The 24,035-nt window shown below is 40.3% G+C and overlaps 1 protein-coding gene across 2 annotated transcripts in view; it reads left to right on the top strand.

Moving 5' to 3' along the window:
* The window catches only part of LOC140476273 (kinesin-like protein KIF28P), a 105,115-nt gene that overhangs the window by 4,858 nt on the left and 76,222 nt on the right, over window positions 1–24,035 (top strand). For both annotated transcript variants that reach the window (XM_072568623.1, XM_072568622.1), the window contains exons 2-5: window positions 4,425–4,616; window positions 4,859–5,065; window positions 5,170–5,205; window positions 6,242–6,463. In XM_072568623.1, coding sequence (XP_072424724.1) covers window positions 4,425–4,616; window positions 4,859–5,065; window positions 5,170–5,205; window positions 6,242–6,463 — 657 coding nt within the window. The remainder of the gene's footprint in view (window positions 1–4,424; window positions 4,617–4,858; window positions 5,066–5,169; window positions 5,206–6,241; window positions 6,464–24,035) is intronic.

The raw sequence follows: 24,035 nt of genomic DNA, 5'->3' as shown, positions 1-24,035 counted from the left end.
GTCCTCCTTACTAGAATCTGGGGACGAGTGCCAAAATTGGAAGAGGTGTCTCACAGACAGGTTAAACAACAGCGACATAGTCATCCTCATGGAATCATACCTTACAGACAATTTACCAGACACCACCATCCCTATCCCTGGATATGTTCTGTCCCACTGGAAGACAGACCAAACAGAGTTGGTGGCACAGTGGTATAAAAGCCAAAGGGTGTTGTCCTAGGGGTCCTCAATATTGATTCTGGACCCCATGATGTTTCATGGCTTCAGGTTAAACACTGGCAAGGAAATCTCCTGCTGATTACCATATACCATCTTCCCTCAGTTGATGAATTGGTACTCTTCTATGTTGAACAACACTTAGAGGAAGCACTAAGAGTGGCAAGGGCACAAAATGGACTCTGAGTGAGGGATTTCAAAATCCACCATCAAGAGTAGCTCAGCAGCAGTACTACAGATTAAGCTTGTCAGGTCCTAAAGGATAAGCTCCTAGACTCGTGCGGGTGGTAATCAACCCAGCAAAAGTGACCTCATCCTTACCAATCTGACAGCTGCAGACAAAATCTGAGACAGCATCAGCAAAACTACACCGTCCTTGTGGAGATGAAGCCCCACCTTTACAGTGAGAATATCCTCCATCATGTTGTACTCCAGCACAACCAGCAACCTCATGGCCCGGCATATCCCTCACTCAACCATTACCATCAAGCAAGGGATCAACCCTGTTCCGACGAAGTGTGCAGAAGGGCATGCCAGAAGCAGCACTAGGCATATGTAAAAATGTAGTGTCAAAACAGGCTTCTTACATACCAAACAGCAGAAGCAGCCGGTGATTCTCAGAGCTAAGCGATTCCACCAACAATGGATCAGATCTAACTGCCATTCCTCCATATCCAATTCTGAATGGTGGTTGACTATTAAACAATTCACTTCACAAATGATGCTCCAAAAATATCCCATCTTCAATGATGGGGGTGGCCAACACATCAGTACAAAAGATAAGGCTGAAGCGACTGCAGCAATCTTCAGCCAGAAGTGACAAATGGATGATCAATCTCAGCCTCCTCCAAAGGACCCCAGTATCAAAGATGCCAGTCTTCAGCCAATTCACTCCAGGTGATATCAAGAAATGGTTGAAGGCAGTAGATATTGCAAAGGCTGTAGGTCCTGACAATGTTCCAGCAATAGCACTGAAGACGTGTACTCCAGAACTTGACATCCCTAGCCAAGCTATTCCAATGCAGCTATGCACTGGCATTTACCCCATAATATGGAAAAGCTCCAGAGTTTGTAGACAAAATTAGACAAATCCAACCTGGTTAATTATCACCCTTTCAGTCAACTCTCGATCATCAGTAAAGTGATGGAAGGTGTCATCAAAAGTGCTCAGCAATAACCTGCTCAGTGACGCCCAGTTTAGGGTCTGCTAGGGCCACTCAGCTCCTGACCTGATTGCAACCTTGGTTCACACATGGACAAAAGAGCTGAATTCTGGAGGTGAAAGCGAGAGTGACAGCCCTGGACATCAAGGCTGCACTTCACTAAGTGTGATATCAAGGAGACCAAGCAAAACTAGAGTCAATGGGAATCAGGGAGCAAACCCTCCACCAGTTGGATTCATACCTATCACACAGGAAAATGGTCATATTGGAGGTCAGTTATTTACACTCGAGGATATCTCTGTAGGTGATCCTCAGGAGAATGTCTTAGACCCAATCATCTTCAGCTACTTCATCAGTGACCATCCCTCTGTCATAAGGTCAGAATTGGGTTGTTTGCTGATGATTTCACAATGTTCAGCACCATCATATATCGTTGGTAAAGTGTTGGAAAAAGTTATAAGAGATAGGATTTATAACCATTTTGAAAAGAATAATCTAATCAGGAACAGTCAGCACGGTTTTGTGAAGGGTAGGTCGTGCCTAGCGAATCTTATTGAGTTTTTTGACAAAGTGGTTGATGCGGTGTATATGGATTTCAGCAAGGTGTTCAATAAGGTTCCCCACAGTAGGCTATTGTACAAAATGCAGAGGAATGGGATTGTGGGAGACATAGCAATTTGGATCAATAATTGACTTGCTGAAAGAAAACAGAGGGTTGTAGTTGATGGAACATGTTCATCTTGGTGTCCAGTTACTAGCGGCGTACCGCAAGGGTTGGTGTTGGGCCCACTGCTGTTTGTCATTTTTATAAATGACCTGGATGAGGGCTTAGAAGGGTGTGTTAGTAAATTTGCGGACGACACTAAGGTCGGTGGAGTTGTGGATAGTGACGAAGGATGTAGTAAGTTGCAGAGAGACATAGCTAGGAAGCAGAGCTGAGCTGAGAGGTGGCAAATGGAGTTTAACATGGACAAGTGTGAGGTGATACACTTTGGATGAGTAATCGGAATGCAAAGGATTGGGCTAATGGTTAGATTCTTGGGAGTGCAGATGAGCAGAAAGATGTGTCCATTTACACATATCCCTGAAAGTTGCCACCCAGGTTGACAGGGTTGTTAAGAAGGCATACAGTGTCTTGGCCTTTATTAATAGAGGGATTGAGTTCCGGAACCAGGAGGTTATGTTGCAGCTGTACGAAGCTCTGGTAAAGCCACACTTGGAGTATTGTGTACAGTTCTGGTCACCGCATTATAAGAAGGATGTGGAAGCTTTGGAAAGGGTGCAGAGGAGATTTACTAGGATGTTGCCTGGTATGGAAGGAATGTCTTGCGAAGAAAGGCGGAGGGCCTTGAGGCTGTTCTCGTTAGAGAGAAGAAGGTTGAGAGGTGATTAATAGAGACATACAAGATAATCAGAGTGTTAGATAGGGTGGACAGGGAGAGCCTTTTTCCAAGTATGGGGATGGCAAACACAAGAGGACACAACTTTAAAGTGAGGGGAGATAGGTATAAGACAGATGTCAGAGGTAGTTTCTTTACTCAGAGAGTAGTAAGGGTATGGAATGCTTTGCCTGCAATAATAATAGATTCACCAAGCTTAAGTGCATTTAAGTCGTCATTGGACAGGCATATGGATGTACATGGAACAGTGTAGGTGGGATGGGCTTCAGATTAGTATGACAGAGCGGTGCAACATCGAGGACCGAAGGGCCTGTACTGCGCTGTAATGTTCTATGTTCTATATTCTATCAGCATTCCTTGTGATACTGAAGCAATCCAGGTCCAAATGTAATAAGACCTGAACAATATCCAGGTTTAGGCTGAAAAATGACCACACAAATGGCCATCTCCAAGAGAGAATTTAAACATTGTTGTTTGACATTTAATCATGTTACCATCATTGCAATCCCCCGCTCTCAAAATGCTGGGGGTGGGGGGGGGGGTGCCATTTTTTTTAGAACTGTACCATTCATATAAATAAAATGGCTACAATAGCAGGTTAGAGATTAAGAATCCTGAAGTGAGTAACTTACCTGTTTAAAGCCTGTTTACTCTCTACAAGCCACAGTAAGGAGTGTAATAAAATATTCTCCACTTGCCTGGACAGGTAAAGTTCAAACAATAGTCTAGGCAAAAGTGAGGAATGCAGATGCTGGAGATTAGAGTCGAGAGTGTGGTGCTGGAAAGGCACAGCAAGTCAGGCATCATCCGAGGAAGAGGAAAATTAACATTTTGGGCAAAAGCCCTTCTTCAGCACGATTCCTGATGAAGGGCTTTTACCCGAAACATCGATTCTCCTGATGCTCGGATGTTGTCTGACCTGCTGTGTTTTTCCAGCACCACACTCTTGACCATCCAGGACAAATCAGCCTTTTTTGATTGACACCACATCCACAAATATCCACTCACTTCACAACACTCAGTAGCAGTAGAGTGCATCATCTGATTGATGGATTACAGAAAAAGCTCCTAAGGCAGCACCTTCCAAACCCACAACTTCTACCTTGAAGGACAAGTGCAGCAGATACATGGGGAACACCACCTGCCAGTTCCCCACCAAGGCATTCACCATCCTGAATTGGAAATATACTACCATTTCTTCTGTGCATCAAAATCCTTAAACTACCCTCCCTAAGTGGCACTGTAGGTCGACCTACAGCACATGGACTGCAGCAGTTCATAAAGACAGCTTACCACAACCACGTCAAGGCAACTAGTAATGGGTAATAAATGCTGGCCAAGCCATCGACACCCACATTCTGTGAGTGAATAAAAAAAAATTAAGATTGGTTTCAGAGGTTAATTGAGGGTTGCATACAGTTTGTGGGAGGGATAGAAAACCTTCCGCTAAAAGGAGGTAGTTCATGGATGATATAGGGATACATGTTCACTGTCCTACCCTATGGATTTTAGCTGCCGTCCCACTTTCTTCAAATGATCTGCACTGGATGTGTATAATCGAGATTACATTGTGTGGATTTTCAGTGCTGATACCTTAAAATTAATCGGTATGTGTTGGTTTTTTTCCTGCGCATGATTTTCTAAGAGAGAAAAAGCAATGAGAAGTAAATGTATCATCTCAATGGCTGGCAACAATTGTACCATTCTGGATCCAAAAGACCTCCAAAACAAAAGAACCTTTACCTTTGATTATTGCTACTGGTCAACTGATGAGTATATTGAGAATGACCAGGGAGTTTTCCTGCCTAATGGACCTCACAGCCGATACATCAGTCAGGTCAGTCAGACAATCTTTTCTGAGAAGTAAGGTATAGCAATGCAACTGTTAATTGGTTTTTAGCATTAAGATTATAACTGCTGATATGCAGTTAAGTACAAAGTATTATCAGAAATGTAATGGTCTTTTATAGTATTTTAAGGAAAAGCATTACAACCATAGATTGGGCTAAGTAATAATAATTTATAGTATGTACTACAATTTGAACTATGGAGGGATTAATTTATTGTTAACATTTAAAGGAGCATGTCTTTAATGAACTTGGAAGAGCTGTCTTGGAAAATGCCTGGAATGGGTACAATGCAACCATTTTTTCCTATGGTCAGACTGGATCAGGGAAGAGCTATTTGATGACTGGATATGGAGGAAACAAAGGTCTTGTTCCCATGATTTGTGAAGCACTTTTCCAGGAAATTAAACAGCGTCAAAGCAAGGATGGACAGTTTTATGTAAGGAGTCAGTGTTATCACATACGCACTCAATCAGAGTTTATTTCACATTTATTGTGGCATCCTGAAGTGCTCCTCTATTGATTCCATATTGTCTTTTATAGGTTTATTTTAGCATGTTTGAGATCTACAATGAACAGGTACTTTTAAATCTTTCACTATATAGAAATCAAATAGAAAATTAAAACCTAGATATTTCGTGTTTCCTAACTTGATTCAGCAAACCTCAATCTGTCACATGGGCAAATGTGAACACGATTTAAATTTTGCCTTTTTTTTTGTGCTGGCAGCCTCACTACTACATCACATGCCATAATTGATTTAATTGATTTTTAAAACTTCCTCATGAAAATTCAATAATGAAGCTAAGTTCACTAGAAATATGTAGAAGTTACAATTTGAACAGATAGTTTGTCCAAACCATTTTTAACTGACTCCACCTGAGCTAAAGCACTCAACACCATGAGAATTCTGCTCCCATATGTATTCAACCCTTTTTCTTTTCAGCATCAATCCCATTTAATCTTAAATGACAATATAATTTGTACCTCATTTTTTATTTGCAAAATATACTTTATTCATCTGTAAGTACATACAAATGTACTAAATCAGTTCAGTACAATCTTTATGGAGAAAATCAAACAAAAGCATTGGAGTGTTAACATTCCTCAGGGTTTTTCTACAGTTGGAAAAAAATGGCATTTTCAACTAATGCAGGAACTATTAATGCTCGTTTGGAGGCACCAAGAGAGTCTGACAACTGAAGGGACCTTGGTTATACTTTGGCAGAAAGATGGTGGTCTTTCCCCACTGTGCCTTGGCAGCAGCTAGCTCAGGTTTTAATGTGTCCCTCAGCACATACTCCGAGAGCTTGGAATGTGCCAGTCTGCAACATTGGTTGAGGTCAACTCTTTACAAGTTTCAGGCAGACCAAAGAGTGTTTCACCGAGTTGATGGTCCTCCAGGCAGAGTCAATATTTGTCTCGGTGTGCCTCCTGGAAAGTAAACCTAGTATAAAACATTTCCCCAAACCAAGTAACATTCTAATTGACCTACATTGGATTAATTCACGTGATCGGGTGTTGTTGCTGTTTACTCCCTGCATATCTGTTCTATCTACGTCAACTCCATTGATACTATGCCTGTCCATGTTAATGTTTATACTTGGTTTCTAAGGTTCAAGACCTCCTGTCAAAGGTTCGTAAGCCTAATGGCCTGCGTGTGCGGGAAGGCAGACATGGATTTTATGTTGAGTGTCTGAAATCAGTGCCATGTAGCAATTTTAAGCAACTTGAGGCTTTACTGGATCAAGGAATTCGGAACAGAAGTGTCGCAACAACGAACTGGAACACCACCAGCAGCAGATCCCACATGGTGATCAATATCCATTTTCAACAGGTAGTAAGTGTAAGCCCAATAAGAGAGATAAGACCATAAGACATAAGACATAGGAGTGGAAGTAAGGCCATTCGGCCCATCGAGTCCACTCCGCCATTCAATCATGGCTGATGCGCATTTCAGCTCCACTTGCCAGCGTTCTCCCCGTAGCCCTTAATTCCTCTAGACAACAAGAACCTATCAATCTCGGCCTTGAAGACATTTAGCGTCCCGGCTTCCACTGCACTCCGTGGCAATGAATTCCACAGGCCCATCACTCTCTGGCTGAAGAAATGTCTCCGCATTTCCGTTCTGAAATGACCCCCTCTAATTCTAAGGCTGTGTCCACGGGTCCTAGTCTCCTCGCCTAACAGAAACAATTTTCTAGCATCCACCTTTTCAAAGCCATGTATTATTTTGTACGTCTCTATTAGATCTCCCCTTAATCTTCTAAACTCCAACGAATACAACCCCAGTATCCTCAGCCGTTCCTCATATGCTAGGTAAGACATAGATGCAGAAAGAGGCCAGTCAACCCATCTAATCTTCTTTGCCATTCAATGAGATCATGCCTGCTCTGATAATGCTCAACACTATTTTCAACTAATGCAGGAAACTATTAATGTTCATTTGGAGGCACCAAGAGAGTCTGACAACTGAATGGGCCTTGGTTATACTTTGGCAGAAAGATGGTCCAATATTTCAACTCCCCTTCCCACTCAGCCGAGGACATGGATGTCCTGGGCCTCCTTCACCGCCGCTCCCTCACCACTCACCTGGAGGAAGAATGCCTCATCTTTCGCCTCAGAACACTTCAACCCCAGGGCATCAATGTGGACTTCACCAGTTTCCTCATTTCCCCTTCCTCCACCTCACCCCAGTTCCAAACTTCCAGCTCAGCACTGCCCCCATGACTTGTCCTACATGCTTATTTTCCTTTTGACCTTCCACTCCACCCTCCTTTCTGATCTATCACCTTCATCACCACCCCCATTCACCCATTGTACTCTTTGCTACCTTCCCCCACCCTCCTCCCTGACCTATCACTTCCATCCCCACCCCCACTCACCTATTGTACTCTATGCGACTTTCTCCCCACCCCCACCCTCCTCTCATTTATCTCTCCACCCTGCAGGCACTCTGCCTCTATTCCTGATGAAGGGCTTTTGCCTGAAACATCGATTTTCCTGCTCCTTGGATGCTGCCTGAACTGCTGTGCTTTTCCAGCACCACTCTAATCTAGCATCTGGTTTCCAGCATCTGCAGTCCTTGTTTTTACCCTGTTTTTGCCTTTGTAACATGCCCTGGTTATGTCCCACTATATAGCTGTTGTTAACGGGATGATTATAGACTATTCCTACCCGTGTCTTTTCTCCCTTTTTATTTCTTACCTCTAGCCATTCAGATTCTGGTGCAAGATCATTTCTTGCTCTTGTACTTATTCGATCTAGTTCTAACACACCACTCTTTTCTCCCTGCCCTTCCTTTGGAAAACTCACATACTCCAGAATTTTTAGATCCCAAATTTGATCTTCTTGCAACCAATTTCAGTCTCTGTAAAGTTTATAACTTGTTATCCTATTTGTGCCGTTAATTCATTTATTTTGTTCAGACTACAATGCATATGAAAGTAAAAAGCCATAAATGTCCTATTATCAGTTTTTCCACCTTTTGATCCTATTTACTGTTGAGTAACATGATAACTTTCTGATGGGTAGGGTGTTAGGCTCATTCCAAATAAAAGTCAATCCAATAATCTAATGAACAGAACATGATATTTGCTAAACCTGAATGGGAATAATAGGAACAATTCAAAAAGGGGTCTAATAGAATAACATATTACAAGTAAAAATTGCAGTTGAATTGAGAGTTTATTTACATGTAATTTTTTGATTTGGTGAATTGTATGTCTCGTATGATGGACTACTTAACAAACTGATCATTTAATTCTATCTCCTAAATGAATAATGTTTTAAAGAGTTTCATCTGGAAAAATAATACTTTGAATTAAAATGCACAAGCAAAATTAAGAAATAATTTATATGATATTAAGTAGAGGAGAGTTATGCTAATCTTGTATCAAATCTTCATTTGATCACACTTATTGTACCGTGTGATGCTATAGTCATCATATGAAAATATAGAGGTACTGGATAGAGTGCAAAGAAGATTTGCAAGGATAATATGAGGAATGTGTGGTCATTCATGTGTAGATTGGACTGACAGGTTATACCACTTTTGCCTTGAAAACTGAAGGCTGAAAGGTCATCTAAGGAGGTTTTTAAAATGATTAAATGTTTTGACAGAGTAGGTATAGAATGAATGTCTCCTTTTGAAGGAATAGCAAAACACAATACCATCAATACAAGTTAGTCACCAAGCAATGCGATAAGAAATTCAGAGGAAACGTTTTCACACAGTAGTGAAAATATGAAACACTCTACCAAAGCAAGTAATATAGACACTTTGAGCAGGATGTTGGACAAGCATACTAGGGAGAAGGGAAGAAGGAGTATGATGATAAATTTAGATGAGAAGAGGCTTGAGTTGAGCATAATCACCACCATGGACTGCTTTGTTCCAATGCCCTGCTTTTCTGCTTCATATCCTACATAATTCTAAGCAAAACTACAATCAAACTGAAAACAAATTACAAATGAAGAACAAATTGGAATTAAATGCTGAGAAACAATAAGCAGAATGTTATGTCCTCCTCTAAGATGAAATTGGTAGCAGGGGGCTCTGCTAAACCTGAGAGTTTTCCTGTCTCTATGCCAATTCTATGATGGGAAGGCATATGGATGGCCTTCAAACTACCTTGTCACTTGAGGCCTTTAACTGGAATAAGTGTCCAGCTGACAGCCTGGCTACATTGGTGTTAACCGGTGGTAGGGTCTCCCATGTGGGAAGCACAAGAAAACCATGCTGTATTTGCTGGTGGACATCCAAAAGGGAACCTTTGTTTACAGCATTAAAAATCACACAACACCAAGTTATAGTCCAACAGGTTTAATTGGAAGCACACTACCTTTCGGAGCATCGCTCCTTCATCAGCTGGTAGTGGAGGACTCAATCCTAACACACAGAATTTATAGCAAAAATTTACAGTGTGATGGAACTGAAATTATACATTGAAAGATTGATTGTCTGTTAAGCCTATCATCTGTTTGAATACCATGATAGTTTCACTTCTTTCATGTGTAAATCACAAAACCCTTTTTAAAAAAGTTGCATTCTCAGGTTAGCTGTTAACAATGGTGATAGCTAGACAATATGTTGAAGGTGTTGGCCCCCTGTGTTCTCTGTCTATGCCATGATATTTAGATTGATTCTAATCTAAAAAGTGAGATAATGGAGTTTTACATGAATTCATGCAGTTTTTGAGCTCAGAGTTCTACATGAATGCATGCAGTTTTTGAGCAAAGTACAATGTAACCCTGAAAGTACAAATTCACCCCACAAAATATATGTGTGCATGTGGGTCTTTGTCTGTGTGTGTCTGTCTGTCTGTCTGTCTGGGTTGGGGGTTGTGAGTGTGAGAAAGTGTATGTGTGTGTGTGTAGTGAGTGCAGAGTGTCTTAAGTCTGTGAGGGGGTGCATGTGTGAGTGTGGGAGTGTGTGTCTGTAAGGGTGTGTGTGGGTGTCTGTGTGTGTGTCTGTGTATATGTGTGTCCATGTGTATGTGTGCATAGGAGTGTCTGTGTGTGTGTGAGTGTGTGTATGTGTAGGAGTATCTGTGTGTGTATAGTGCAATGGTGGTCACCTATAATGTAACATGAACCCAAGGTCCCGATTGAGGTCCTCCCTATGGGTACCAAACTTAGCTATCAGCCTCTGCTTGGCCACTTTTCGCTGCTGCCTGTCCCGAAGTCTGCCTTGGAGGATGGTCCCCCGAAGGTCCGAGGTCGAAAGTCCTGGACTGCTGAAGTGTTACCCAACTGGGAGGGAACACTCCTGTTGATTGTTGTGCGATGCCCATTCATCCGTTGTCGTAGCCTTTGCTCGGTTTCCCCAATGTATCATACGTCCGGGCATCCTTGCCTGCAATGTATACGATAGACAACATTGGCTGAGTCACATGAGTATCTGCCATGTACAAGGTGGGAGGTGTCCCCACGCGTAATAGTGGTATCTGTGTCCACACTCTGACACGTCTTGCAGCGCCTACTGTGACGGGGTTGTATGGAGTTTATAGCTATTGAGTGCTTGGACCCATGAAGAAAAGGGTGACACGCTGAAAGCAACCTTCATGCCTTGCTGCCAGTGACCCTCTATATCCCTTCTCTGAAGCCCCAAAACCCTGATAGCCCAGCCCTCATTCTGTCATTCACTTGTGGCCTGGGTCCTTCCTCGGTCTGAAGCCTCAGGTAGGTGCAGTACTTGCAGCAGCCATTGGCTGCCTAATGATGCTGCTGAGAGTTGCCAGTTTCTGATTGGTTAACAGCTGTTAGGTAGAATGTCCACTCCCAGGATACACAAAGTGGAGTAGAGCTTCTGGAAAGGTGATGGCAAAAGAGTCTTATTGGCCCTCTAGCTAGCTGACCAAGACACTCAACACCTTCTCAAGATTCTGCCCAATGACTTGGAAGAAGACAAATGAATATTTTGTAAGAAGACCACAAGAAGGAACAGATTAAAGAAATGTTGAAAACAAAGAAGTGAACCTATTACTTCAATATTCCATATTGTCGCAGCCCCTCAGTGAGCAGTGGAAGAGAGGACCTTTCAGAGCAGAAGGAAGTGGGTGGGGCTGGTCATTGTTGCCTCATAGCTTGTGACCCCAAAAGTTCAGCTCGTGACCCCCACATTGTAAAGCCCTGTTTTACATTGCACAGACCAAGAAATTGTTTTCCATGTCACAATTTAGAAAAAATAAATGATTTTGACTAGAGAAATTTTGAAAAGGAGAAATTATTTTGTTGAGGTTTCAGTTTATTATGTATAGATTAAATAAATGTTCATCTTTTATTATAACTTAAATGATATATTTGCATGATATTTTAATAATATTCGATTAACTTCTTTTTATTCTAACTGATAAATAATAATATTTGTTACAAAGTCCTGATATGTTTCTTGTCTACTATTCAATTGTGTTCGTTCATTAAATACCAACCAGGAATTTTAAATCTCTTAAAAGTAAAGAGAAAAGTGGGAGGTGCATAAATTAAAAGAAAAAGCCTCTGAGGTCCCATGAATACCACCCTGTATCTGTAACATGAAATATGAGGATTTTACAATTAGCAACGAAACCCTATGAGAGATTTTTTAATTAGCACATGATGTAAGTGGCATAAAAGTCTAATACTTTGACATCCTCTATATATAGGTAGACAAGGATTACACTAGAAACATTGACTTCGCTACCTCCTGACGCTGCCTGGCTTGCTGTATTCTTCCAGCCTCCTGCTTGTCTACCTTGGATTCCAGCATCTGCAGATTTTTTTTGTCTTATCCCCTACATATATGGCATGATATTTTTATTCATGGAATGTGAGCATTGCTGACTAGGCCCCATCCCTAACTGCCTTCAGAAGGTGATGGTGAATCTCATTTTTGAACCACTCTAATCCAGGTATTACATACACACAACATTGTTAGGGAACTTTAAAACTCCTTAACTAAAGGATTACAAGTTGTTAGTGAATACTGAACCTCTTGTGAACAATCTACAGTCTTATCAACCAGAAGTTACCCCTCAATCACCACGTGCAGTAGAGATTTGATTTCAGCTCAACTAATCAAAACTATATTCTTCACCAAAAAGATGAGTGAACTGGCATAAATTATTTGGATGTTGATTTGACAATCCACATCTCAGCTCCAGAAATGATTCCAAAATAGTGGACATTGCACAAAAGTCTCCTCATCAGGTTTTATTCCTCTGAAAGTAAAAGCTGTTCTGTGATATTGGGCTAGATTTAGCACAGCTCACCAGATGGGGAAAAGTTTCTGCATTGGACTCCTGATGTCAGGAAAACTGTGCCAAATAGCTTGGCTGCAGGCAGGCCTTGATGCAGGAGTCCTGCCTGCCAGCAACTAGACGGGGCACTTAACACCTATAGGCCAAGGGTCTCTGTAATTTCTTTATGGCTCAGTGATTGAATGAGTTTTGGATGAGGAGGGGATGTGCTGGGGAAGCTGACTGACATGCACTTATTTCCCGATCAAAAAACTCAGTATAAGATAATGTAAATTATGCAATGAATAGTTGTGGTTCTGTTCGCCGAGCTGGGAATTTGTGTTGCAAACGTTTTGTCCCCTGTTGAGGTGACATCTTCAGTGCTTGGGAGCCTCCTGTGAAGCACTTCTGTGATGTTTCCTCCGGCATTTTATAGTGTCTTGTCTCTGCCGCTTCCGGTTGTCAGTTCCAGCTGTCCGCTGCTGTGGCCGGTATATTGGGTCCAGGTCGATGTGTTTGTTGATAGAATCTGTGGATGAGTGCCATGTCATCCACAGATTCTATCAACAAACACATCGACCTGGACCCAATATACCGGCCACTGCAGCGGACAGCTGGAACTGACAACCGGAAGCGGCAGAGACAAGCCACTATAAAATGCCGGAGGAAATATCACAGAAGCGCTTCACAGGAGGCTCCCAAGCACTGAGGATGTCCCCTAGACAGGGAATGAAACGTTTGCAACACAAATTCCCAGCTCGGCGAACAGAACCACAACAACGAGCCACCCGAGCTACAAAACTTCTCCCAAACTTTGAATGCAATGAATAGAGTCACGAGGGGGTAGGGGAATTGTTATGGATTAATGTTAAATTAAGGAACATAGGAGCATTGGAATTAGAAGCAGGAGTAGGTAATTCAGCCAGTAAGCCCACTCTGCCATTTAACATTATCATGGTTAATCTTATCCTGATCTCAACACCATTTTCCTGCCTGCTCCATTGTTCTTCATTTTGCTTTTCATCAGAAACGTATTTATTTCTTTCTTGAATTTGTTGATTGATTCTGCCTCGAATGCACGCTGGGGCAGTGAGTTCCACAGACTCATAACCATCTGAGAGAAGCAGTTTCTCATCATTTCAGTTTAGAACATACCCTTCTATATATCCATGATCTCTTGTTTGAGTCTATACCACAAGGGGGAGCATCTGTTTAACTTCCAACTTACCTATCCTTTTAGCATTTTATATACCTCAATCAGATCTCCCCTCATTCTTCTCAACTCTATCGAATACAAGTCCAAGCTATTCAACCACTCCTCATACAATAGCCCTTTCATCCCTGAAATCAATCTGGTGAACCTCCTCTGAACTGCTTCCAGTGCCACCTTATCCTTCCTCAAGTAAGAAGACTAAAACAGAACATAATAATCCAGGAATCACCAACGCCTTATATAATTGTTACAGCACTTTTATAATCCAGTTAATTAAAAGCAAAGAGCTGACTATCTGAAACAAAAACAGGAATTGCTGCACAAACTCAGTAGGTGTGGCAGTTTCTATTGAGCGAAAGTAGAGTCAAAATTTCTGACTCAGTGACCTATCTTCAGAAATCAATAGGGTTCGGGAGTTTGAGAGTTCGGAAGAAGAGTCACTAGAACCAAAAATTTGACTCTGCTGTTGGACCTGCTGAGTATCTCCAGCAGTTTCTTTTCTTGTTGCACTAGTTAATGATGTTTTAAGGAAATATGTTATTTCTCTGGAGGCAGTTCAGAGAAGGTTCACTTGAATGATTGCTGTTATGGAGGGATTGTCTTATGACCAAAGGTTAAACAGGTTGGGACTCTACTGACTGAAGTTTCGAAGACTGAGAGGTGATCTCATTGAAATGTATAGGATTCTTAAGAAGCTTGACAGAGTGAGTACTGAGAGGATGTTTCCCTACATGGGAGAGTCTAGAACCAGAAGGTTTAGTCTCTGAATAAAGGGGCACCAATTTAAGACTCAGATGAGGAAGAATTACTTCCCTAGGAGGAGTGTGCATCTTTGGAACTCTTTGCCACAGAGCATTGTGAGGACAGAGTCCTTGTGTGTATTTAAGGCTGAGATAGGTAGATCAGTAGGGAAATCAGGATTATGGGGAAAGGGCGGGAAAATGGAGAATCTCAGATTAGCTATGAACTTGTTGAATGGTGGAGAGGGCTTGTGGGGCTGAATGGCCTATTCTGTTCCTATTTCTTACAGTCTTTGTTCAAACAGTAAACCGAGTCGTTTGATTTTGGTTAGCAAAGGCATTGCCCTGAGAAATGAACCATCAAATTGTTATCACCTATTTTGTTAAGCTGTAACAGGCAATGTATGTATAAGTTCTTCCTGTCTGCAAAGTGTAGGCCCCTGTGTATTAATATATGTAGCTTCCAGTACATGCAAATGCACCTTACTGTCAGCCTAACTGGCAATCTTAGATTGTTGTCAGTATAATTCTTTGCTACTTAGTCTATTTAGGATTATCCAGCAAACATCCAATTGTTAGACACTATATTGTGAGTTTTTCAACTATATGCTGGTTTGGTACAAACACTACTTCACTCATTATGAATGCTAAAGGGACAAGTTATTTCATATGATCTTTCAGTGTTTAGGATGTACTTACATGGCAACACACTGGCACTGCAATTCATATATCATATTATACAGTTTTTTGACAGACAAAACAGCTTCTTGGCTTGACAGTAGCAACCTGTTGTGGGGGACACCACTCAGGCTACTCTTGCATAATTGCATCATCTTACCCTTCATTTGAGGTAGAACAAGATTTTCAGAGCCAAAAGTGATAACCTTAGCTTATGGGTTTGCATGATATACAGCGAGAAATGATCTGACCAGTGTCGTCATTTTCACCTAGGATGGCTTGATGTGCCTGACTTGTACATCAAGCTTGCAGGATGAACAAGTGGCTCCGGCCCTGTTTAGGAAATTGCTGATGAAGTTAATTTCCAAGTGTGTGAAACTGTACAAAAACAGAACATTCTGCTATATTGTGCATTTCATTAATGCAAATTCACCGTAACACAATTGACAAATTAGAGGCATTGTTTCTAAAGTGTTAACCTTTAAAACATGTGTTGGCTGTAATGCGATTTCATCGCCAACACGTTTAATGGTGTTTCTAAAGTGCAATTTTTCTATAATGTGGGGTTGCGCGAGAACACAACCATTGCATTAGAGAAAGAACTACTTATACTAACCCATGAAAATAGGTTTGTGACGGACAGTTGTGGAGAACCCCAGTCAATTTCTCAACTAGGTCATTGAGGCAAGGGAAATCATTGAATATTTCAAACTTCAATTTGAGTTCATGATGTAGCACATTAAAACATGCAAGGATATTTTTACAGACAGTTGTAGATTCAATTGTCATTTACATATCAGAAGTACTTAAGAGTTAGGAGGTTTCTTCAGAAACCGAACAAAGGTGATTTCATAATCTGGGCCAAGCAGGGCTCCTGTCTCATCATCATTATATGGTCATTTGTGGCATTGTTAAAACTAAACTCAACTGTGCAATTGGTGTGTTTGTAAGTTCAGTAAATACTAATTCACACAATGATAGCAGGTCTAGATCACCACACTAATGCCTTAGTGCAGATATAAACCAGTGAGTGTAACATCAGTGAGAAAGAAATGAGTGGATATGAAGACAGGCTGAGTAGATTGCGCCTGTACTCATTAGAATGTAGAAGAATGAGAAACGAGCTTATTGAAACATGCAAGATTCTTGGGGGAATTGACAGGGTTGATGTTGAAAAGTTGCTTCCCCTTGTGGGAGAATCAAGGAGCAGAAGTCATAATCCCATGACATTATCATTCACCATAACATATGATTCGAGGTATAAAAGCTTCATTTTCCAAAATGTGGTAGATGTCTGGAAAACTAATGGAATATCAACTGAATAGCAGCCTCATGGTAACAGGGAATTCAGACATTCAGCAGCAGTACAGATCTCTATATAAGGCATTAACCACCAAAAAGACATAGTTAAATTATTTTTGGCTTGAACAGAGTTAAATTCTTTTTGGCTTGAATATAAATTCATTCAAGACACAGGAAACTTTTATGAGTGCTTTACTTAAAAATGAAATTACAATCAAAACTAAAGTTACAGATTTGAAGCACCATACATACTCACTCTCTCTTTAAAAAGAAACAAGCTCGACAGTCCCTTGATCTGATTTCATTAAAAAGGCAGTTAAACAGTCCTGAAAGCACAGTTTCAAAGGATCTTAACAAAAAAAACTGCTTAGAAACACTAAAATAATGATTTCCCATGTGTCAAAGGTTTACCTGCAATATGATGTCTGTGAGTTTCGCCATTTACTTCCTGCAAATCAGTGTGAAACTGAAAAGAAAGCTGGCATAGTATCATAATTGAAAACCACAAATGCTGAAGATCACAGCAGGTCAGACAGCATCCATGGACAGAGAGTAAGCTAACATTTCGAGTGTAGATGACTCTTCATCAGAGCACATCCACTCAGCTCTAATGAAGAGTCATCTAGAGTTGAAATGTTAGCTTGCTCTCTCTCCATGGATGCTGTCTGACTTCCTGTGATCTCCAGCATTTGTTTTTCAGTACAGATTCCAGCATCTGCAGTTATTTGCTCCTATCATCAGTATCAGTATTCCCTTTTTTGGCATGATTGCTACCTAGAGTTAAAACCTGCTATTACAAGCCTTAGGTTCTTAAACTTCAAGGCCACATTTCTTAAGAGAGCAATAGCAGAGAAAAATTAAAAAGACGAGAAGCAAGAAGAAAAATAGGAGAAAAATGCAAAACCTGTAAAATAATTTTTTATGAGACACAGGCTCTGAAAATCACTCTTGCTATTGGCAAGATTAGAACAACTGGTCTTTCCGTGGATGATCAGAAAAGATCCAGAAGAGATCTGGAAAGATCATCAAAGACCAGCTCAAGGTAGACTTAACTTCAGGATTTACAAACTCCAACTTATGTCACACAGACAGCTGCTTGAAGAGTCTGTTGATAAGTATGACAGAAGATGCCACAGCAAAAAACACAGAAATGAGTGTAATATTTCTGAAGAGGTATTATCAGCAAGGTGCATCTGCTTCTACAACAGTGAAGACCTTTAGAAAAGATCTTTTGGGAAAAAAAAACGTGTGATACCATTTACGCATTACCTGAGGATGGACGCTCATATGAAGCTACATTGCAAAGTCAACAGCAGTTCCATGATTTTGATGTCACCAACAGTATTGTTACAGTCAGTAAGTTGCATCAAACCATCTAAATCTGTAACCAATGTGATTTGTCACATCTACCCAAAACTAGTTCAACTTTTCTTGATATCCATGAATCTTGTGGCACCAAGAAGTATGGGTACATGTGCAAAATTTGGTTCCAACAGTCAAGCCAGATCCTAGATCACAGCACATATGACCAATAAGGTAGTATAACACCAAACACTGGCATTAAAGAAAGTATTAAGAAATTGCATAAAAGTAAACAGATCAGTGAAGTTCTGAATCAAGCAAATGAGAGATAAATGTCAGAAGATTACTGATACTTTCCATATTGTTAGGCTTACAAACCGTGTCGGTAGTATAAAGTGATCAAAACATTAGTATTATATGTCCTGAAAAGACAGGAAAGCACATACTATAAGTAAAAATCAACTCAGGAGCTAGTAAAATCAAGTCATCACTAAGCATTCTGAAAGATATGCACCTCAACAAGTGGAAATCTGTGCTACACTCTAGAATAACTCAGGATATGATGGAAAACAACTTCATTCTTTGACAGAATCACACTGCAGTGCCAATACTCAAGCTCATCTTGGTTTCTCAAATCCTTTTCCTGATAGATACCATCGGTCCAGTCATAGACCTACCAGTGTGCACAGATCTCAATGTGTTCACAATTCAGGAGATTCAAATCACACCAACTGAGGCAGAGCAGTTCACATTTGAACCAATCTAAGTAATCTAAAAGGATATGACTTTGAAGTGAGGTTTTAACCAAGTACCAAGATGTTTCCATTTGGCACACTGAACAGATTGCCAGCCCACATAAAGACCAAAATATTCTTCTTAATCTACAAATTGACGTTATTGACTAAGAAGTTCTCAAGGTTAATCTGTTACACTTTGACCAGTCTGAACAGATGCAACTAACAGCTGCTGAACATGAACAACAACAAGAAATGTAAATAATCATTATTGAGGAATGGTCTGATAGTGTTAAAGAAGAACTTGCAAAGATTTATTCAGTTTTGCTATGCAGAGATGAAATCATTACATCAGGGCAAATCATTTCGAGGTTAAATAAGTCTTAATATCAAAAGCATTAAGGCAAGGTAGCATGTCCTTCTTACTGGAATCATGTACTGACCAGGAATAAATCAGGGTATTCAATGACTCATGAATGCATGTGAGAAACATAGCAACCCAGCAGTGAAGGGAACCTCTGTAACCACACAAGTCACTACTTGGACAAAAATAGGAGCAGAATGATACACAGTGCACAGAGTTGATTGCATCCTCGTAGTGCCTGTTGTTCAATTGTTTAGCAACATAAACGGCACAAACATCATCGGCACAATGAGTGTTATTTTTCGTTTATTTGGTATCCTGGATCAGATAATCTCTGACGTCGGACCGCAGAACACTTTCAAACTATTTCAACATTTGCTATATGGGGATTGACCTGTATCACATTGTTATCATAATATCTCTGCTCAAATATTGTAGCAGATCAAATGGTACATACTATCATATTAATAATCATTAAGTGTCAAACAACAAAGAAGATACATGCATAGCATTGCTATATTTTCATGCAACATCAATGGAGAAGGGATAACCATCCAGGACAATTTCCTTCAAATATAGAGGAGAATGAAAGAAATACACAATGAGAGCAAGTAGAGAACTATCCAGGCTGCATACTGAGCTGAGAATGTCAGTTATAAATACAAATACAAATTTGTAGATACCAGCAAAAGCTTCATAAAATGCAACCAGCCTAAATAATACAAAATCATAACTGATCATGGCATTCGTAGGATCAGATTACATTACAGTGTGGAAACAGGCCCTTTGGCCCAACACGTCCACACAGACCCACCCATACCCCTAACCTAACACTACAGGAAATTTAGCATGGTCAATTCACCTGACCTGCACATCATTGGACAGTGGGAGGAAACCAGACCACCTGGAGGAAACCCTCGCAGACACAGGGAGAACGTGTAAACTCCACACAGTCAGTCGCCTGAGGCGGGAATTGAACCCAGGTCTCAGGCACTGTGAGGCAGCAGTGCTAACCACTGTACCACGTGCTGCCCACAAAGATCAGAAGCCAGCTCAAACCAAACAACCATAAACAGCAGGAAGACAAACTAATTGTACAATAAGTGAGCAACAGTGAATATTGTGTATCCCTCCAGACAAATCAGGGTGTTTTATTAGATCTCCAAAGCATTACATTGAAATTTAAAACATTGGTCATATAAACTCTGATTTACCCGTTAGTGTAATTATCAAATTATAAGGGAGTGCCAATATACAGTCATGCACATCTGTTTTGGATAAATTTTCATCGTTGGGAAAAGTGGGATGATGTGTTCTAGAACAGAGAACAGCACAGCACAGGAAAGGCCCTTTGGCCCTCGATGTTGTGCTGACCTATTATCCTACTCCAAAATCAGACTAACGGACATATTCTTCGTTGTACTATCTTCCATGTGTCTATCCAAGAGTTGCTTCAATGTCCCTAATGTATCTGACTCTACAACCACTGCTGGCAGTGCATTCCACACACCCACCACTCTCTTTGTAAAGAACCTACCTCTGACATCTCCCCTAAACCTTCCTCAATCACCTTAAAATTATACCCTCTCATGATAGTTATTTTTGCTCTGGGAAAAAGTCACTGACCATCCACTCTATCTCTGCCTCGCATCATCTTGTAAACCTCTATGAAGTCACCTCGCATCCTTCTTCATTCCAATGAGAGGAACCCTAGCTCCCTCAACCTTTCTTCCTAAGACATACCCTCCAGTCCAGGCAGCATCCTGGTAAATCTCCTCTACACCTTCTCTAAAGCTTCCACATCCTTCCTATAATGAGGTGACCAAAACTGAACACAATATTCCAAGTGTGGTCCAACCAGGGCTCTATAAAGGTACAGCATAACCTCGCATCTCTTATCTCTCATGGTCAACGTGTCAAGTGTTCCTTTAATAGACACTTGTATTACGATTGTATCATAGCATGTGACCTGAGGTGGAGATGTCTCAGATTTCATTTTGTACCAAGGTCACTTGAAACATGTCACACCACTAAATGTGTGCTACTCTTTTGGAATGTAATATTTCTATACAATATAATCTAATGTTTGTGAATAATTGTATTATGTGTAATAGAATATTTATAAGGTTTTATTAAGTATTGTTGCATCAGCTAACATATCCTCTCTGGATACAAATTCATATCAATTATAAGTCAGATTTGAGGAAATAAAAACTTTGGAACTCAGAAAAACTTCGAAAGCTTACATCTGATAAACTTTAGTAACACTTTTATGCGTGTCCAATAGCTAAAAAATGAATGTGCAAATGTAAAGATCATGATGGCAAGGGCATTTCAAGTCTTAGCAATGTACTGTGCAAAATCTGTCAAAATCTAAAAACCAGCAGCTATATTCTAGGCATATACTATGTTTTGAGATGTCTGTAGAGAACCAGAATCCTTTGCAAGATGTGATTTCTTAACCTGATTGGTGATATGTATAAATCAGTATTGAATTTTATATATTATTGAATTTCCAGGGTGAGTGTATGTGGAACTGGAATTTCAGAACAGTCGATTTCTATCAATTCAGTAATGCATATCACACAATGATTTATCAGCGCTAGTAAGGATTGTACAATTAAATACGAACACAGAACATAGAACATTACAGTACAGTACAGGCCTTTCGGCCCTCAATGTTGTGCCGACCTGTCATACCAATCTGATGCCCATCTAACCTATGCTATTCCATGCACGTCCATATGCTTGTCCAGTGACGACTTAAATGTACTTAACGTTGGTGAATCTACTACCTTTGCAGGCAAAGCATTCCATACCCTTACTACTCTCTGAGTAAAGAGGTAGGCACTTTTTATTGCATAATGGATTGTCTCCTTCAAATTACAAGAAAAATATATTTAAAACTGTGAATGGTTTCAAACTGAATATGATCCTTAAATTCCTGACTGTTCCACATTTTTAACATCCCAAGATTGATTTCTCATTATAAATTGTCAATATGTACCGCTGAGGCTATTTATGAGGAATAATTTTACTACTGTGAAGTTAGCTCTATATTGCCTTAGGTCAGCCTTCTGTTGAGATGCCTACTCAATTGTTTGACTGTTATCACCTCAGGAACCCCATATAATCACTTACTTAACTTTGAAAGCCATTCCCTCAGTTCTCAGTTCACAGAGCAGGAAGCCAATGATCAAAGGTCAGGGGCTTGGCCCAGAGTGAGGACATTCTGATCATGAGAAGTTAAATGAGCTTTTTGAATGGGTTGAGGGGGTGAAAGGAAATTCCCAAACCTTATGTCCTTTCTGGATGAGGAATCATCACAAAGTAATCTAGCTTTAGAACTGGAATCCTGTCCTGGATTAAATGAAGAAATCATGCATGGTAGCCATTTTTTTTCTAAATAAGCCATCAAACAAAGCTATCCCACATCCAACACAAACTACACATTTTCCCTGAGAAACCTGATTTCAAAGTTTATGTCAATGAAATCCATGATATGTGTTATGTGGGCTGAGAATGGTTCATTTTCATTAAATTAACACTACTCAATATCTATGTATTGCATGTAACTAGATGCCTTCCGTTTCAAAACTGAGAACACATTAATTATTTTGGCTTCTTTGCATAATTAATTTATAATGCCCCATATTATGGGTGAGTAGGTTGACTGATGAATTCTTCTTGTACTGAGAATTGTCTCAAGATTGTCAATCGCATTGGAGCACAGTCACTGAATACTGAACTCAAGCTTGACATTGCAATGCCAGGCAACTAGAAACAGGAAATTAGATTAAAGGAGACCTGTAAAAAAGAGTAGTTCAGGTGACAAACATTAAGGAAGTAGCAGGATATTTCGTTAATCATAATGCAATCAAGTTGAGTCAATATGATTTTATGAAAGGAAAATTCCATTTTACAATTTAGCCTTCCTTGAGGATGTGATAAACAGGGTGGATAAAGAGGCACAGTAGAGGTAGGGTTGGGTTTTTGAGGAGGGAGTGGGAAGTTTGAGTATAGGAAGTCAGCAGACCTGCCTTTTACAAACGCTTGCCATATTTTTGTTCCTGGGATGCAGGAGTGGGATAGAACCAGGCCCTAAACCACCAGCAGGAAACACAAGGTGGCAAATGATCAAGGCAGTTGTCCATCTATGTTTCTCTCTCTTTGGCACATCTCTTAATTTTGACAACAACCCAATTGTACCATGAATATTAGGCTGTAAAACCCTTCAGGACTCCCTTTGCCTCATGCCCTCCCAGGCATCCTCCACACTCATTCTTCCAATATCTCCTATATACAGATATGTCACTGAATTATGAATGATAACATTATGAAGATTAATATTTTCTAAATGAGTTTGGCTTAATAGCAAATATCCTCTTTATGATGTTTTCCTATTGTGTACACAAATGATAAATTCGAAAATTAACGCTTTGGATATAATTGGAAGTTGATTGAAGACTTTATATTGACCTGAACTCTCACTTTCATTTAACCAATAGAAGTATAAAAAGTCTCAACCATGAACATTGATTCTGCTTCTTCCCAGTGATGTTGGGCACCGAACCATTAGAAGAAAGTGAGATGCTGGAGATCAGAGCCAACAGTGTGGGGCTGGAAAAGCACAACAGGTCAGGCAGCATCCAAGGAGCAGGAAAATTGATGTTTCAGGCATCAGGATGTTCCTGATGAAGGGCTAATGTCTGAAACGTCGATTCTCCTGATCCTCGGATGCTGCCTGACCTGCTGTGCTTTTCCAGCACCACACGCTCGACACCTAACCATTAGAGCTGCTTCAAACTTGAATTGCTTCAAAACTGAGAATCAGTCCCTACTGTGGTATGAATAACAAAACTACCTGGTTCTTCAACAGTTAATGGCAATGATTTATATGTCGGTGTAGGTTGTCCATTAGGTTAGTGGTATTAGGCGTCTGTAGATGAGATGCTGATGTACTTTGCCACAAAAGAAAGTGAATTATCACTATTGACTCCATTATTTATATCCAGCAGTATTGATTGTCAACTGCAAGGATTTTTCCTGTTCATAATTTATTCCACATCCATGTTAAATTAGAATCATGTCATTCAATACTGGGGTATTATTGAAAAGCAATATATTTTTCTGGAGCAGTCAATAATGCTGCCACCAGGGTATTTAAAACAGCTCTGATTTGCTGCTCTACCTAATTCTTTCAAATCCTTTAAATTTCTACAATATCATACACATGAAAAGGATTAACTAGGAATTCAATTTTTACTTTCTTACTTGTTGAATAGTTGCTTAAATATTTGTATAAACATTTTTCAATATTCCTTATTTCTAATCTGACAATGATTGTTGCAACAAGGT

The sequence above is a fragment of the Chiloscyllium punctatum genome, chromosome 4 (genome assembly GCF_047496795.1).
Source record: "Chiloscyllium punctatum isolate Juve2018m chromosome 4, sChiPun1.3, whole genome shotgun sequence".
Lineage (NCBI taxonomy): Eukaryota > Metazoa > Chordata > Chondrichthyes > Orectolobiformes > Hemiscylliidae > Chiloscyllium > Chiloscyllium punctatum.
The sequence above is the reverse complement of the archived record's forward strand: the minus strand, read 5'-3'. Positions and strand labels throughout refer to the sequence as shown.